The sequence below is a fragment of the Cyprinus carpio genome, chromosome A21 (assembly GCF_018340385.1).
Source record: "Cyprinus carpio isolate SPL01 chromosome A21, ASM1834038v1, whole genome shotgun sequence".
NCBI classification, from domain to species: Eukaryota; Metazoa; Chordata; class Actinopteri; order Cypriniformes; family Cyprinidae; genus Cyprinus; species Cyprinus carpio.
In genome coordinates this window covers 9971281-9989005 of record NC_056592.1, presented here as the reverse complement: position 1 = coordinate 9989005, position 17725 = coordinate 9971281, and the positions used below count along the sequence as shown (strand labels likewise).

Genomic DNA, 17725 nt, shown 5'->3' with positions numbered 1-17725 from the left:
CGTCCAAAAAGTATTTCTGCCCAGGGTTTGCTTATTTTAAGCAATCTGGCAACCATGCGCATGTGCTCACTCCTCATTGCGGAGGTGATTTGGAAGATGTTTTGAAGATGGTGTTTAGGGTTGTGTTTAGAGATTTGTTGAGAGAGTCTGTGTTCTGTCATGCCGACGATGATTTGAAAACACTAACAAAGCTGGAGTTTAGCGATCTAATGAAAATCAAGGTTTTTTTTTTTTTTTATTTAAATGCAAATGCAAACATATCGAGATATTTGCAATTGTGATTGCTGAATAAATGCACTTACTCGACCGCTGATGTTTGAATAGAGACGTCCTCATAGGCGATGATTAAAAACACCCATTTGGATTTACTATTAGGAAAGCGTTTCAGTCTGTTATATTTCCCACTTTTCATAATGATAGACAGAGAGAGTGCACTTAAAGTCTTTGGTAGAGAAACATTAGGCTATATTTGGATTATATATTATATTTCACTATTATATTTACCAATATCATATATATATATATATAAGTCTTTGGTATTATTTATATATATATATACATATATATATATATATATATAGCTATACCTCTATCTAAGAGGGTTTTTAGTGTCAGTGGGAACATAGTTTCAAGCCACAGAGCTTCTCTTAAAACCGCAGACAGTTGACAGACTTTTGTTATTAGCTAAAAAACTTGTGAAAAAAGTTAAATAAAAAACACTTATCCCAGTTTAATTATTTCCCCCAGTTGCATAGTTTAAATTGTGAATTGCATGCACTAAAAAAAGTTGACAGAATGCACTTTCTGTAATTGTTTTGCACTACTTCAGTTACATATAGGCCTACATGTGTTCACTTAATAAAAAAAGAGTAAGTGATCACTTGGTGAAGATTCTTTTTAACTGCTTAAATTAGCTGTTCATTCTAAAAAAAAAAATTTTTTTTAATGGGGCAAAAGAAAATCATGTTTTTTTTTTTTATTTAAATGCAAATGCAAACATATCGAGATATATATCGAATATCAACATTTTAAATCATGTTTTTTTTTTTATTTTTTTATATATATATATCGCCCTGCCCTAGCTGTAAGTTAACAACCACAATTCAGTGTTTCCCCACACACAGACTTTACATGGGTGGGTCACCTATATTAACGGCCGCCCAAATATACTTTGTGAAACATTTTTGCTTTTATTATTTTCTATACAATAATATAGATTATTATTTATTATGCATTTATTATACATATTCCACTTATAATAATATTTTTATGTATTTTTTTAATTTATCCGTCCAAAATAATGAAACCATCCGCGGTCGATTAACTACACGTTTTGTATCTGCTCGTTCTGTGTGCTCGAGAACTGTTTCCTCCCGCTGACATTCGCACGTGCGCTGCAGAGACAAGTGCGGGTGCTTCAGGATCATTTGCGAATAAAAATAGATGTGTGCGAACTGTAAAATATATTTAGGAGCATGCGAATAAAGCAAAATCCCTCTGGGTGAGTTTTCTTAAATTTAAATGTCATAAAAAATCTGCAATGCATGAAATAGTAAAACAAACATCTTGTTATATTGTATTTTGGGGATGGAAAATCATAAATCGTGACATGCTATTGATTATTAAACTTCAAAAGGCTGTGATTCATTAAAAAAAGAAAAGAAAAAAAAGAGTGTTGGTTGCAGTATCACAAGGTGGCACTGATGAGCGAGCACTTCAGACTGCTTTAAAGCGATTCTCAGTCAATGAATAGCGCACATTTATGCCAAGCGATTGCTTATGAACTCAAGTTGATGAATTATGACAATGTTTTTATTTATTTATTTATTTTTTTAGAAAATGATGGCTCGTTTCGCTAGATAAGACACTTATTCCTTGTCTTGTATCGTGTAGAGCCCTTTGAAGCTGCACTGAAACTGTAATTTTGACCTTCAACCGTTTGGTAGCCGTTGAAGTCCACTATAAGGAGAATAATCCTGGAATGTTTTTATCAAAAACCTTAATTTCTTTTCGACTGAAGAAAGAAAGACATAAACATCTTGGATGACATGGGGGTGAGTAAATTATCAGGAAATTTTCATTTGAAAGTGAACTAATCCTTTAAAAGTCATAAGTTAAGTGTTTTTTTTTTTGTTTGTTTGTTTCTCTCGTTGTTCTGGGCATTATTGGCATTTTGGTTACACAATAAATTGAATTTCCATTTAATTCATAGTAAACTATTGTTGTTTCTGTCTGGAATGCTTACAAAGAAAATACATTTATTATTCAATATATAGATTTTAGTAGTATCAGTAAAATCTGTGTCCCATTCACTGAGAGAGACGCTATATGACAAAGCATGGAAAACTATGCTGTAATTTTGCATAATTTGCAATGCATAATAATGCATAATATGAGTATGTAATTAAATGTAATAGCATCCTATGTAATGAATGAATTTCAATAAATAAAAATCACATTATTTGTATTGATAGTAGACCATTCTTGTGCTGTGGGTTTTCCACCCAGCTACCACCACAAATATTTCAAACCCTGCACTGCAATTAGGCCTACTCATATACTGTATCATTGCATTGTGGTATTGCATAACAGCCCTTTGTAAATGTGAAGACTGACTGCTATTGACACTTGTGGGTCCATAGAAACAATTTCCATCAAAATCAGTGAGGTGAAAAGGAAAGCAATCATATGAAACAACGGATGAAGTCACCTGAATTTACCTATAATTTACATGCATCTCAAAAGGAATGAAATGCCTGTAGCATGAATCACATTATTTCCTTCCAGTTCTTCTGAAACCTCTTAGGCACCACAGGAAGGGATGAAACTGTTTCCTAACAAGGGCTTATTCACAGCTGAGATTCAAATGCAGACAAATCTAGTCTTTGTAGCTGTGCATAACAGTGAAACAATGCCTAATGTTGAATATAGTAAATCAGACCAACTGTTTGAAGACCCCCTTTGAAGTTATCAATGCAGGAAATCATTTGGAGAAGTCCGCAGATACTAAAAACTTGAAGAGTTCAGAATGAACCGGAATGCAATTGCTCTAAATGTAGTCTAGGCAGTAAGCTAAAAGCAGATCGCTGAGGTCAGCCAGCGAAACGCAGAGGCCACTGCTTAAATCTGTCACTATTTTTAAAATGCAGTGTAGCATTACACGAGCCACAGTAAACCCATCACTATTTTTGGGAGCTGTTTTTTGGGACTTTGGCCTACTATCTGCAATCAGCTGATGCTATTTAAAGTTGACTCATGAAACAAAATGAAGATCATTTGTAAAAGAAACAGTTTGTTATTTTAAGTTGACTGTTTGAATTAGCCTCCTGGTGTTCCCTGATACTACATTTCAAAACAGATATGCTGAGAAAATCAATATGGGTCTATAGTATTCCCTTACATTTTGGGGAAAAACAGCATCATAATAATATTCCCTTACATTTTTGGGGAAAAAAGGATTATTATTTTTTTTTGTTAGGTACTTGTTGAAAAGAAAGTACAGTACTGTGCAAAAGTCTTAGGCACGTTAGTATTTTCACCCCAAAGAATGGTGTTCGGCCAGTTATTTCTGTCCTTTGCTGTAGTGTGTCAGTAGAAAATATCAGTTTACATTTCCAAACATTAATTTTGCCATTAATTTTAATAATAATCTAGTGAAATTTTTGAATGCACAAGCAGTCTGACAACAGCCGGTGCTCCACATGGAGATCTGATCTCACCATCATCGAATCTGTCTGTGATTACATGAAGAAACAGATGAAACTGACAAACTAAATCCAAGTCCACCATGTATACACCGGATGCAAGTGGCTCGACAAAATACTATAGAACCACTGATCTATAATAGAGATTCATTATATATAGAACAGTCAATAGAACTCATTATAATCAGTGATGCTGTCTACACTGGATGCCGCGCGGCATGACACCACAAATCCCTGACAGTAAACTGCTGCCACGTTCTATTTATGATGTCCTGACACAGATTTCAAATGATTTTCAACAGTCACTTTGTCGCGTCCAGTGTAGACAGTCTTAAGCTGATGCGGCATGGCCCCACACAACAACTTTTGCGTCCGGTGTAGACACTGTGTAAGGAGAGATGACTGAGCATGATGGCGAATGATTTGCAGATCCTCAGTACCACTGACAAACTGCTGGAGCAACATCGTGATGTCTATCAGCCATCGGCGATGGACGATGGCATTGTCTATCGGCCCAACCCTAACTGTAATTGTCGATTATTCCTCTGAAATTTTAATTGTGATTATTAATTACAATTATAACTTTAATTCAACTATATTCATTTCCCCCAGGGGGCAATTAGTTTTGCAGAAAGACATACAAACAACAACAACATAAAAACAGAGAACAATACAACAAACACAATCCTAATTACACAATTTACAACCCCATCATTGGACTTGTAATTGTGGCATCAGTGATTGTAATCGCGCTTAAAAATTTGATTAATTGTGCAGCCCTAACATCAAGCCATTGACCCTATACTATTAGAACACAAGTAGCCTACTACTAGATCAAATCTGCTTTCAAAATTGTTTGTCTTTTTTCATTATAAAAGTTTTTTTTTTTTAAATGAGGTTAAAATATTAATTTAAAAGAAGCACAAGACAATGTTAAAATAGCAGCTGAATATATAATCTGCTATGTATGGCAATGATATTTCTATGAGAATCTTTCCTACTGAGGTGTTCTATATAAACGCTACATGAATTGCAAGTTTTGGATTAATATCCTTAATCTGAAAACAAAACAGCTTCTGGAGACATAGAGGAATGGTGCACAAAAATAAATAAAATCTAATGCTTGAACAGGATGCATTCTATTTAAAATAAAAATACGAGCAAGGATATAAGATTACATGACTGACATTATACTCGTCTTGCAAAGGACTGCACAGAACATCACTGTCAGTCCATTGCCAAAACTGATATGATAATAAGCTTTTAATCCACTGTTAAGTGGTAATGAACGAACAGACTTTAGACTGTTTAGTAGGGCCCTATGATTTCTGCGATGATGAAAACGCGGACGGAATCGCGGAATCCAGTCATAAAAACGGAATTCACAGTTTAACACGGAATATCACAGAATTTGTCAAATTTTAAATGTATTAATAATAAGTAGGTATGTAGTATAGCAGTAGGTAATCGAGTAGTAGGTAATCAAATTACTATATAGACTAGTATCTGTAAATATTAAGCTGCAAAAGTCAATTTAAATATGAATCCTGCATGTTCTGCGTGTTTCTGTTAATGAATGGCGCAGATGCACGGTTTCGTTTATAACACACATTCTGAAGCACGCGTGATGCTCACGGTGATTTCAGCGTCTGCTGTCTCTCTAAACGAGGACGTAAACACATAAACAACATCTCCAGAACTGCTCTGAGATTCACTTCGTGAACTATTGACCGTTTGATCTGAGTAAAACTAGCGTCATATCACATACACAGAACTGTAAAGGTATTCATGGCAACCCGTCAAAATAAATGTCTGGTTTGATTTGAAGTCTATTTTGCAGTAGAATGTACATAGCCTACTACTACTAAAATGAAACAAACATTATTTTTTAATGATTAATTACACAACATTTCTTCTTCAGTTTTAATTTTTTATAGTAAATCCCCTTTGTTTGCCAAAAAATAAAAGTTTGCTTAATGTTCAATAATTAAAAGATAAATTTAATTGATATTTTATGCCTTCAATTGATAACCAGAAAAGTTTTAATACACAACAGAATTTCTGAGGGGAAAAAATCTTAAGGCTGCTTTAAGAAAAAAATGAATAAATTAAGTTGTTTATGCATTCAAATAATCTGACATGCTAAAACAGAATTTGGTAACAATAAAAAAATGTGGTAAGAAAAAATAAAACATTTCATAGGGCCCTAAATGTAATTTTTGTTAAACTTTTAATAAACTGAGGTGAAAATGTATTAGTTTCATGATTTTAAATAATTATACATGGTTTTTGATTAATACACTTTAATTTAACTATTAAAAAAAGGAGTTGAGGAAAAAAAAAAAGAATCCAAAATGGAATGGAAAAAATGGAATTTGGAAAAAAATAAAACTGATTTCATAGGGCCCTACTTAGGCAATAAAAAGATGTGAAAATCTACATAAACTTCCAAAAGAAACTTTAAACAACTAGCAACAGCCTGGAGATCTTGTTATTTATTTTTTTTGTGTCATGGTGGGCCTTTGCAAAAACAGGAAACAATTAATATTATCTCAAAAGGGCCTGCTGGGACTAAATAACCACTGGAGAACAGGGACATATGGCACAAACATAACCTCCACCTATCGCTAAGTGTAAGCATTTAACTTTTATCTGACAAAGGTCCATTTCAGCCATTTAATATTTAAAACCAGAGGCAAGACAGGTGGTTTAGATCAAATGGTTTTCAAGTTGAATTTGTGTTATCTGCTCATAAACATATGCAGTTAACAAAGTAGGAAAGAACATGGAAATTTCATTATTTAGAAGTTAAGAATCAATGAACATTAGGAATATGTCTCTAGCACAATTTATAATCTCCCGGTCTTTTAGTGCTCATACACTAATATACCTCCTGTCAGTAAAATAAATGGTAGATCATTTTACTTCCTTGCCCACCGGCAAAACAATGTGGGTGTGTTGCCAAGTTGTGACCCTTGTACTTGACATGTCATGCTAAGTATTTTCAGTTCACTAGGCCCTAATGCTAAATCTAATATGAGACTTTTCATGCAAAAGAAGCATAACAATGGATTCATACTGCCTGTACCTGTACATAAGCCATCTGGATCAAATTGTCACATATCACGTCAGGCCATGTGAACCAGCCGTTGGCTTTCAAACTAATGACTTCTCAAATATGAAACCAGCAGCCGATCACCTTGAGAACAGACTGTACTATGACCTCTTATCACACATGTCTCTGTTCAAGCCTGGCACTAGCCGTGTTCTCCGTTTGAACGATTACACTCACATTGCTAACATTTGGACCGTTTCTCTTTCTTGGATTCCCAAGATGATAAGCTCAGAGCAGCATGGTGAATGCTCAGAAAAGCACATTCCTGTGCGAGAATGTTTAAGCCTCAGAATCACTCTATCATATTATTATTATTATTACATGATAGATAATCACATGATACAAAAAAAGCTTCAATGTCCACATATGCTTGAAGTAAAATAAAAAGTTGAAAGTGCATGCAGCAAATGTGTCAATTTCCCATCGCTCTCCTCTTTGACGCTGTTTATTGCACTTTGTTGAACTTTTGCACTTATCCTAGGCTTTCACACTTTGGCCTACACCCAGATACCAAAAAGGTCTATGGGTGCACAGCTTACTGTCATTCAAAAGTTTGGGGTCAATACAAAGTTGTTTTTTTTTCAAAGGGTCATCGGATGCCCATTTTCTACAAGTTGATATGATTCTTTAATGGAAATGCGTGGGAGCACTTTAAATTGAGTGAGGACAAGATAAAGGCAGTGAGCCAAATATGCAATTTGAAACTGGCCTACCACAACAGCACATACTTTATAATGTTATGAAAACCTGCACTGTAGTATACTGTATACACACAATTTCGTTGTCGGTTTTTAAATCCGCATTTGAAATGTCCTGCTTTGTGCAGCGCGCAGTGTCACGTGTCATAACAAACAGCACGTGCTGTCAGTGATTCTGCCTCTAGAGGCCGCTCTCGCTTTCATACTGTATGATGACAGCAGTGCTTCTCAGCCGCTCCAGCAATAGATGCAATCCGAAAAAAAAAAAAACTATCAGCATATCAATATCAGTGGTTTTTTGCCGATAGTTCCAGCAATCAACTATCGTTGCCGATTAATCGGCAAAACAGATATATTGGTCCACCTCTAGTATTGGATACTGATAGAATATTGGTTATCAAATGATATTTTAAAGATTAAGCCACTTAAATTAATCAATAAAAAAAACACGATTTATTAACAATAAATACAATCTGAACAATAAATACAAATTGAACATTTGTTTTTCACTTAAAGGGGTCATATGATGTTACATTATTTTGTGTATTTGGTGTAATAAAATGTGTTTATGCGGTTTAAGGTTCAAAAAACACATTATTTTCCACATACATTATTGTTTCTCCTCTATGCCCGCCTTTCTGAAACGTGACGATTTTCACAAAGCTCATCGTTCTAAAAAGCGAGTTGTGCTCTGATTGGCGCGTATCCAGCGCATTCTGATTGGCCGAATACCTCAAGCGTGTAACGGAAATCTTACGCCCCTTACCATACTGTGATTCCGTGTCCCGGTGCAATGAGACAAAACCAATACAAGCCATTACAAACGAGGCAGTTGTAGCATCCAGTGGGGACATAATTACTGATTAAAATGACTTATACTGTCTTTCTACCCCTGACGTTGCATCGCGCCGTGTAAACATAAAACCATGTCTGCATTTGTGATCGGAGAAACAACAAACAACAAGCGCTACTCTACACTAGGGCTGTGCGATATGGACAAAAAAAACCTATCACGATTTTTTGATAAATTTTGCGATTTCGATTTTAATCACGATTTTGACACACACACAGACATGCTTTATAGTCATAAATGCATTCAGTATAAATTTGAAACATATTTCCAAAAGAAAACCAATGAGAGCTTTATCAAAAAGTTGTAACATGCCTCTAGAACAGACATAAGTCAAAATAATCACTACGTAAAGATGTCAAACAAAATCTCTAGACATATGGCAAAAAATAAATAAATAAAATAAAATCCGTGTCCAGGGCTTTTTTTTTGTGTTTTTTTTTTGTCATGCATTGGTCATAGAGCTTATTGTAGCGGTGCCTTAGGTGTTGAAACAGATTTGTTATACATTATACATGTTCACACGTACTCCGTCTGCAGTGCGTATACAGTACGTGTATGCGTTGCAGAAGCAGCAGCGAGAGCACGTTATTGTAACGCAAAAGCACATTAAAATAATACGCGAGCGCGAATCTCTCCGCTCGCAGCAGATTTCCTTTGCTCTGTCCCAAAACCAGACACACGTTCTCAGATACACGCTGCTCTCCTCCGGAGAGAGTGCGAGCACTTAAAACATGTCTCCTCTCACTCACTCACAACTCTCTCTATCCTCATGCGCTAGATATTCATTCTTTTTGCACCTTTCGATTTATAAGCTTTTCTGTTCACATCTTTTACCGTGTGCAATGTGAACGTTCTGATCCATTAACATGGGCTCTGAAAAAATACGCATCACAGACAGAGTGTGTGAACCTGGAGTTAGGCATATGCCCAGTCTGTTTTGTTCTCGCGCTCCACTTAGGTGTGCTGCATTCTGATTGGATCGGATAGCATACTGCGGGAGGTCGCGGCCGCGGAAAATCGTGCTATAAAGCGATTTAGAAATCGTGCACACTCAAATCGTGATTTTATTACGATTTCGATTAATCGCACAGCCCTACTCTACACTGCTCAAAATTCGCGTTTGAATCCTCAGTGGCAAATCCTTTAAATATGAAAACATACTTACAGGCTGTGAGTCAGCATTATTTGTCAGAACACCGGCATTGTAGGCTGTTCTCCCAGGAAACAGTCCTGCTCTGTAAAATGCATTGCACACATCTAAAGATTTGGTCTGAACTGTTTTGGAATAGTGCTGTAAATTCACTGATTTCTAGTTGTGTCCTCTTTTGGAAGACCAAACAAAGTAGTTTAATTTTCACAATGAGACACATAGTGTCTCCACGACATGGCAGCAGCAGTAACAATTATAAGGAGATTATTGTGGTTGTGTGTTTTTTCTTTGGGTTAATTTTTTGGTGTTGTTATTATTATCTTCCCACACAGTGATGTAGATGTGGGGGCGTGTTTAAATGAGGCATTTTAGGAGGGCACGGACGAGCTGGAACAGCTTGTAACACTCCAAAGTAGTGTTGTCACGGTACCAAAATTCCAGTATTCGATACCAATACCAGTGAAAATCCACGGTTGTCTGTACCAATTTCAGTACCAAAGCAAAACATAAAAACATGCTAATTAAAAAATTTGACTATACTTTTTCATTTAATCCAAACTGTGTACATATTTAATTTTAAAGGGCTTTTAAAGAGCTGGTCACATGGTATTTTAAAGTGTCCTAATATTGTGTTGGAGTCCCCTACAACAGGTTTAAATGCATCTAAAGTAAAAATAAATAAATAAATAAAAAAAAAAAAACACCTTCTAATTAAACATTGTAATTTTCTCAGAATATACATTTAATATTAGAGTCATTTGCCAATGATTTCGAAACGATTCGTTCCAAATAAAGGTCGGAGCAAACCCCTCCCTTCCATAAGTCAACTATGTTCTGATTGTTCAGCTGGCCAAGCCTGTTGTGATTGGCACAGAGAGGAGTCCTAGAGTCAGTTAGCAAGTGCTACCATTGACAAAGCACCTTCACATAAAACAATAATATAGTGCTCCAATCCGTTCTTATAATAATGCCATAAAAAACACTTGTCTAAGCGAATCGTGCCCACAGCTAAAGTTTAGCTGCTAAACTGTAAACACTTAAAACAATAATAGTGGATATGTTAGCCGAGTGCTAACGTGACTAACTGATGAAACAATACAGTTTCTAAACCAAAACAAATCTAATGTAATGTTTGAAGAACGACAGACAAAAGACACTCTGTCTTAACTTTTAATCAGAATGCAGAACAGTATCACAGGCGCACCAGCCTAACTAACTCGCCCGTCTCTTGAATAGTGATGTAAAATTCCTAAATTGATTCACGTTGTTCACTCGCTTGTAGAGGTGAAACGGATCATAGTCAATCATTTGCACTTGTTTCTAAGTCTTGCCAATTTAAACATTCAAGCGTTTAAAACCATTCACGTGCATTCGGAGCTTGAGCACACTCATTCAAAGCGCGCACAGAGCTGCGTTTCAGACAATGCGCGTACACAAAATTGATTCCTCTTTCACGTATCCTTGTTTCTGAATGAACACATACACACAAAATTAGCTCCAAATAATTGTCTCTACAAGTATTTTCATAAAAACAGTCGGTTATGTCTTAAGTGAACGTATACAGTGGAGAAAGAAATCTCCTGTGCATTATTATATTGGTTCTGTGCATTCGGTCTTAAAGGGGCAGCAGCCTTTAATTTGCATCTCATTCGCAAAGCTAAAATCAGACCATTCTGTTTTTGCTTCATATTTTTAAATTATACAATCCAAATGACATGTATTTATCATCTTTTTTGGATAGTACTTCAAATGGTTGGCTCTGATTTTAAATAGAGCACAGACAAAGCCTTTGTTTACATGAAGAGATTTCTTTTAGTTGTATAATTTTTTATTTGATTTGGGCTTTGTTTTATTATTTAACATTTCAATTTCACAAAGAAATATGCAGCATTTTGTCTGAGAAATTATAAAAGAACACCTTTTCATTTATAATTTGTCTTAAATGTCATTTTGTTAAAAAAAACTAAATATATAAATAAATTGTAAGAAAATTTTATGCTGTAATCTGTATTGTGAATTTTATAGCATTATAAGTTTATTGAATCGTTACATCCAAAATATGCTACTAGTTTTTGCTGATCATGCTGATTTGTCCACAGTAGTTCAGCCAATGTCTTTTTATTCAGGCTAGTTAAATTCATTTTAGGCTACCAAAACCTGAAGAATGCCTGGCCAAAGGGCTACCAGGGATTTTGAAATTTTGCGAGCCCTGACACTACTCCAAAGAGAAAGAAAAACTTGAAATTGCATTATATGACCTCTTTTAATTCACTTTTAAGCTATAAATATCCCTAGTAAGCTATATCTGCAACTTATATATATATATTTTTAATTCACTTTTAAGCTATAAATATCCCTATATATATTAATATATATATACATACATATACACACACACACACACATTTAAAAACATACTAGTATATTATGATATTTATCAAATATGTAACTTAAACCATTAAAAAAAATCTATAGAGGTAACAGTAGAAAAAAATATATTTCTTAAAACCCCCTAGTTCAAAATAACATTAAACCTGCTTGCTCTGAAAGATGATGTGAATTAAATATAATAGCTTTAATATTTGTCCAGCCAGATGCCAGTTCACGAGGGTGAAAGTACACTAAAGACATAATCTCCCTCTTAATCTCATTATTAGATTTTCAGCCATGTGGCATATTGATAAAACCCAAGTGAATAGGGAAGAGCTTGAGGGGTTGAAACGGAAGGCTCTGGATATTCATTCAGGGCTTTACCATTAGCATGGTCTGAATGCAAATCTTTGTGGTGCGTCACTGTACAAAAGACATCCAGATAGAACTACTGAGACGTCTGAGAGAAAATCCTTGGTTCAGATTCATGCAAATGGTCTGTCCAGATAAACAACAGCTGTTAAAGCCACAATGTTATTCCCTAAAGCTTGTTTTCACACATATTGAGATGTTCTTAAAACCTGGTTTTTGAACTGTCCCCAACCCCCAACTCACTAAAAGCATACTCTACTCATATAACCAACCACCTCTTCCATAAAAGAGTAAAGAGTCTTTTTGTGGGAAAATTTTATTACATGCTGTACAAATGCCTCCCTTTGTTTAACAAAGTTCAGAAGTGAGCATACTATGGAAGTTCATAGATTTGAGTAACTGCATGTGTTTTGCCAGTAACTATTATAGAAAAGTGTGTTTTTTATTGTAGATGTTTATCTGTGACGTTGTCCAGTTTCAATCTGAAGCAGACCAAAGTCATACGAGGGGCAAGTATCTGTAGCTCTGGGAAATAATTGTGATGTTATGACTTCCAGTACTTTCTAATGCCAACCACATGAACCTATTGCGAAAAACAATGCATCTTTTCTATTAAACTACATCTGCAACTGCTTAAACTATTGCACAATGTGGGGTAGTTTACACTGGTCTGAATAGATAGGAGGATTCAAAAAAAAAAAAAATCAAAAACCACATGACTTTGAAGTTCAGTGAATAAGACTTAAAATAGACCTTCTGTACCTAACTGTGCACATCCATTATCACATTCCACCAAACTCATCCGCTCAGAAAGAATGTGCTTTTTAATCCCTTGAACTTGAATTCCGTCCCTTGCCAAAATTCTTGGAGGAACTCTAGAGATAATTTGCCTCTGAAAAGAGATAAAACAAAGGGTTGGAAGATGTTGTAGAAAGTAAAGTTTAGAGGGCATGATGACTGAAAGTTCAGAAAATCTGGATTGTTAGTGATTAGAGATCAGTGAGGTTTGTCTTCAAAAGTATGAAACTTTCTAAATGACCTTTCTTTTTTTAAGGGCTGCCAATCGATAAAAAAGTCAAATTGTATTGAATTCATTGTATAACGTCATTTATTTTGTTAAGAAATTAGCCCCAAAATGAAAATAATAAAAAAATATTACATTATTGTGAGTGACATAATTCTGGTGGTGACACAGCTACTCATTATAGCTTTACTGCATGTTTGCCATGGTTGTCAACAGTCGCAGATTCCATTATAGAACAGTGTTCTGTCATGTACGGCTCTCATCCACAGCTCACTCACCATTGCAGTGATACCCTAAAATAAAATGCATGCAAATACACCCCCACTCGTGACATACATCCACTGACATACAGATGTAGTTTTTGTATAATATAGAAGTTGCTTCAAATTATGCAGGATTAAATTCAACACCCCTGCTATTTCCACCAATTGACACCCACAGTCTACACTTCTGTCTTAAGATAACGTACAATAAATACAAAGAACACATCTGAAATTATGCATTGTTGTAAGAAATCAACACACACACAGAGACTTATCTGGGATGAACTTCCTAAAACAATAATACTTAGAGTTAGTAGACTGAAGCCAGTTTAGAGAGCCAGACCTGTTTGATTCATCCTGACAGTTAATTTCTCAACCTGGAAAACCTGTCATCACTTCACCATCAACAACTGTTACAGAGATGATTCATGACTAAACCTAACTAACTAGGCTCACAGAACTTAAGCTGACAGAATGTCTTTAGTCACTGGGGCGATACAGACAAGCCATCTTATACTATCAGGGCAGCAACATTAGCAAACCACAACTACATGCAGGGAAAACAAGGCAAATGATAACTGGAGTCTGGAATAGCTGTATTAGGCCAGAGGATGTAATATGTAGACCAGAAGGGAAAAGGGCTGAGGTTAAAGGGAGAGGGGGTTGTTCGGGCTAGATTTGCTAATCTCTAAGAGCCAGGCAGCTGGGTCCAGCCTAATAAAGAAACCACCTTCCTAGTGCGGATACCTGCTAGGGATGCATTGATCTGATACTTAGGAACGGTATGAACTCCGATACTGGCATTTTCTGCCAGATTGGGTATCGGTCAGACGAACCGATCAATTCCGACCAAATCCGATATTGTGCTTATACTATTCTGTGTTATTGTTAAGCCCCACGAAAACACAAACACATTATAAAACACCATAAAGTCAAACTCCAAGTTTCCTGAAGCTGCTCCATAATTCAGTGTGAGGTAAAGGTGAATATTAAAGTAGTTCAATTCAAGTTGACGTTAACTCTTCTCTCCGCTGCGGCTGTCAGTCATCCTCCATTCAGCATTCAAACTAGGGTTGGGTCAATAGACGATTCCATCGTCCATCGCCAATGGCTGACATACATCACAATGTTACTGCTAAATTATCCACTAACCTAGTTTATAATAGAATTTTTGTCATAGATTATTATACATTTTTTCATTTGTTATTTTTCATTAAAATGAAGTTGTCTATATTTAGTAGATTGTTTTTATGCTTAATTATCCACTAACCTAGTTTATACCTGGCCAGATATTTAGATTGGCCAATTTTCTGGATCGGATCCGATAGTATCTGAAAAAATTGTATCACTGCATCCCTGCCCATTCTCATCAGCTTTACAACCAGATACACTCTGATTGGTCATCTAGGGCTTTATCTGATTGGCCCTGGGCAAAATGGATGAGAGCTGGAAACATCTGATTGGTCAATTAAAAATTGAAAACAGAAATGGTATGATGGTCAGTTGTTTGACTAGACAATTACCAGAAATGTCAAAATAAAGCTCACGTTTACTGATGTTATTTTTAGTAATCATTTCAATGTTTGGCTGGCACGACCAAAGATATGAAATGAAAACACACTTGGCACTGTCAATAGAAGATGCTATTTATAAAGCAACCAACTTTTGGAAAGGCTACGGGAATGTTACAGTAGACCATGACCCACTCCCTTTAAGGTTTGAATTAAGCAGTGACCGACTCTACATGTGAAATGTGTCAGTGTACGATAGAGGATAGAAAGGAATTAGCTTCTGGACAGTCTGCTACAACCAAGCAAATAAAGTAAAACTCTTTTGGGGTTGGGGATTCACTACGAATACTTTAACAGGCCCTGTGAAATAGCATACACTCTGATTCAACCCACAAAATAAATATTGCACAGGAGATGTTCGTCTCTGCCATTTGAGGTTATACAATGTAATGAAGGGTTGTGTGTTTTACCCTCACATGGCAGAGACCCTGTTTCTAAAGCCCCTAGCAGCCATATCTTACTGATGAGGTAATTCCACAAAACACAGCAAGCCTTATTACTAACCAGACGACCCTGCCTCCCTCCTCAACCACTTTAACCTCAGCACTGGATTAATTCTTTTCAGAATGGATGCACTGACCCAAGATGAAACCATAATTCCATTAACAACATTATAATGCCATTAATCTACCTTTTTTGTTGACTAAAGTTTTATGGGAAGAGTAAAATTAGTAAAAATTATCTCCTCAGACAGCTTGGGATTCATTCACTGAGAGTTTCATCATGTTGAAGGTTGCAGTTAATGTGGAAAAGGGCCAGGTTAAGGACACTAATTAAGCGCTGTGCACATGATCCAGATGAGAGAAATCCAATCTGCTGGGAGGTTTTTTAAAGAATTTTGCTAACCATACAGTTTTGGTGACAGTCAAAATATTTCATTATTATCTTTTCATATGTTTCACAAAAGAAAAAGTCATACAGGTTTGGAACGACACAAGGGTGAGTAAATTAGGGCTGATCCTAATACCATTTTTTGAGCTTCGAAGCTTTGATAGTCATCAACACCGAATATTCGAAGCTTCGGAGGGAGGGGCTGAACATATTCTTCTCTCTAATAAAGGGACATATGGACACAATATGGACACGTGACACATTCAGAATGAATAAACTTTTAATAACTACAGAACAGTGCGAGCCTGAAGCAGCGCGCCTCACGCAGACAGGGCTTACTGTGCGTTCACACCGCCAGCGTCGAGAGCCATTCATTTTCAATGTGAGCTGGCGTCGAGCAGCGGCGCGGTGCGACTTGGCCATTGAGAGCGTCGAGGAGAGTTGAAATCAGGGCAACTTTATGGTAATGAGCTATGACGCGGTTGGGCAGCAACCAATCAGAACGTAGAAGTCCACCGCTTGAGAGGATTACAGAGAACGCAGCTCTGACCACATTAGTTCTCAAAACAAAAGGTTGATTATTGCTGTGGCGGGTTTGCAGTAATAATGTGTCCCTGTTTGCGTACGGGGATATAAAAAAATTAATTAAAAATGATACGTGGACCAAGGTGTCTGAGATTGTTCATTATTCTGGTGAGTTGCTGATGTGCAGTAACGATATAAGAATAATAATCTAATGATATCATAAATAATAGTACAGTAGTCCCAGTTTACTTTTAAACAAATTTCCTTGATTATACTTACATTAAGTAATGTTTATACTTGATTATATTTATATTTACTTAATATAAGGGCTCCAAACAAAAAAAATCGAGCCATTGGCTCCTATAAGAAAAAAACTTAGGAGCCAAATAATTTTTTTAGGTGCCACAGAATAAACGTGTTTTATTTATTTTACGATTATTATTATTATTTATTTATTTACATTTAAATCATACTGTCATGTGTTTATGTCTCATCTTTTCTTGACTTTATCAGCATTTTAATCCATCTTGTAGATGACCTGGGAACTAAGGTTCACTTAAAGTGGGAACTAAATGTCTTTTCCAGCTTGAAATCTACAGTCACAAAGAATTGTTCATTACACAGAATCTGTACCAGTATCATGGAGCATAAGCATCACTTGGGCCACTGAGTGTAGCTTGGGCTCCTCCTACATGAGACATTTCAGTAAGTTGTACTATAGGATCTCTTATAAAATAGCCTAACTTTTGATGTTAATTCATGTTCATTATGTACTATATTAGTAAAGAGAAAGATTAAATGGGTTCACTTGCCCTTGAACTGAGGCGCTAAAGTGACCGCGCCTGCTGCATTAAGGAGCGCCAAAACTGTATTGTTTGAATTTCGTTATGAATTCGGAATAATTTTAAAGCTGGTACTTTTTATTAAAAAGTGACAAAGCACAGAGCTTTTTGCGATTACTGGACGGCAGTTGCACTTCAAATAATGAAGTTCACAAATTAAAAGAACACAGACAAAGATCTTGTTTAGAAGAAGCCATATTAGTAATTATTATAAACGAGAATTGTTAACGATATTGCCAATATCCACACAGCTGATAGCTTTACCTGTTCTAGTTTGTTCAAGTTGTGCACGAAATAGACGCTGTATTTTCTGCACTTTCCCTTCTTACGTCTCCGTCATTTCTCTCTCGCTGCACAGCGGAGCTGCGTTTATCAGACTGTGTGCGTCAGCACTGATGTGCGGCAGA

The 17725-nt window shown here is 36.0% G+C and overlaps 1 protein-coding gene across 5 annotated transcripts in view; it reads right to left on the bottom strand.

Annotated features, from left to right (window-relative positions):
- The window catches only part of LOC109086166 (ankycorbin-like), a 51062-nt gene that overhangs the window by 23673 nt on the left and 9664 nt on the right, over positions 1-17725 (bottom strand). The window contains exon 1 of one of the 5 annotated variants that reach the window (XM_042778920.1): positions 6793-6924. The exons of the other annotated variants lie outside the window; for them this stretch is intronic. Within the exon in view, the coding sequence (XP_042634854.1) occupies positions 6793-6807 (15 nt within the window). The 5' untranslated portion in view covers positions 6808-6924. Of the gene's footprint in view, positions 1-6792; positions 6925-17725 lie in introns of those variants that run through there. 5 annotated transcript variants of the gene reach the window in all.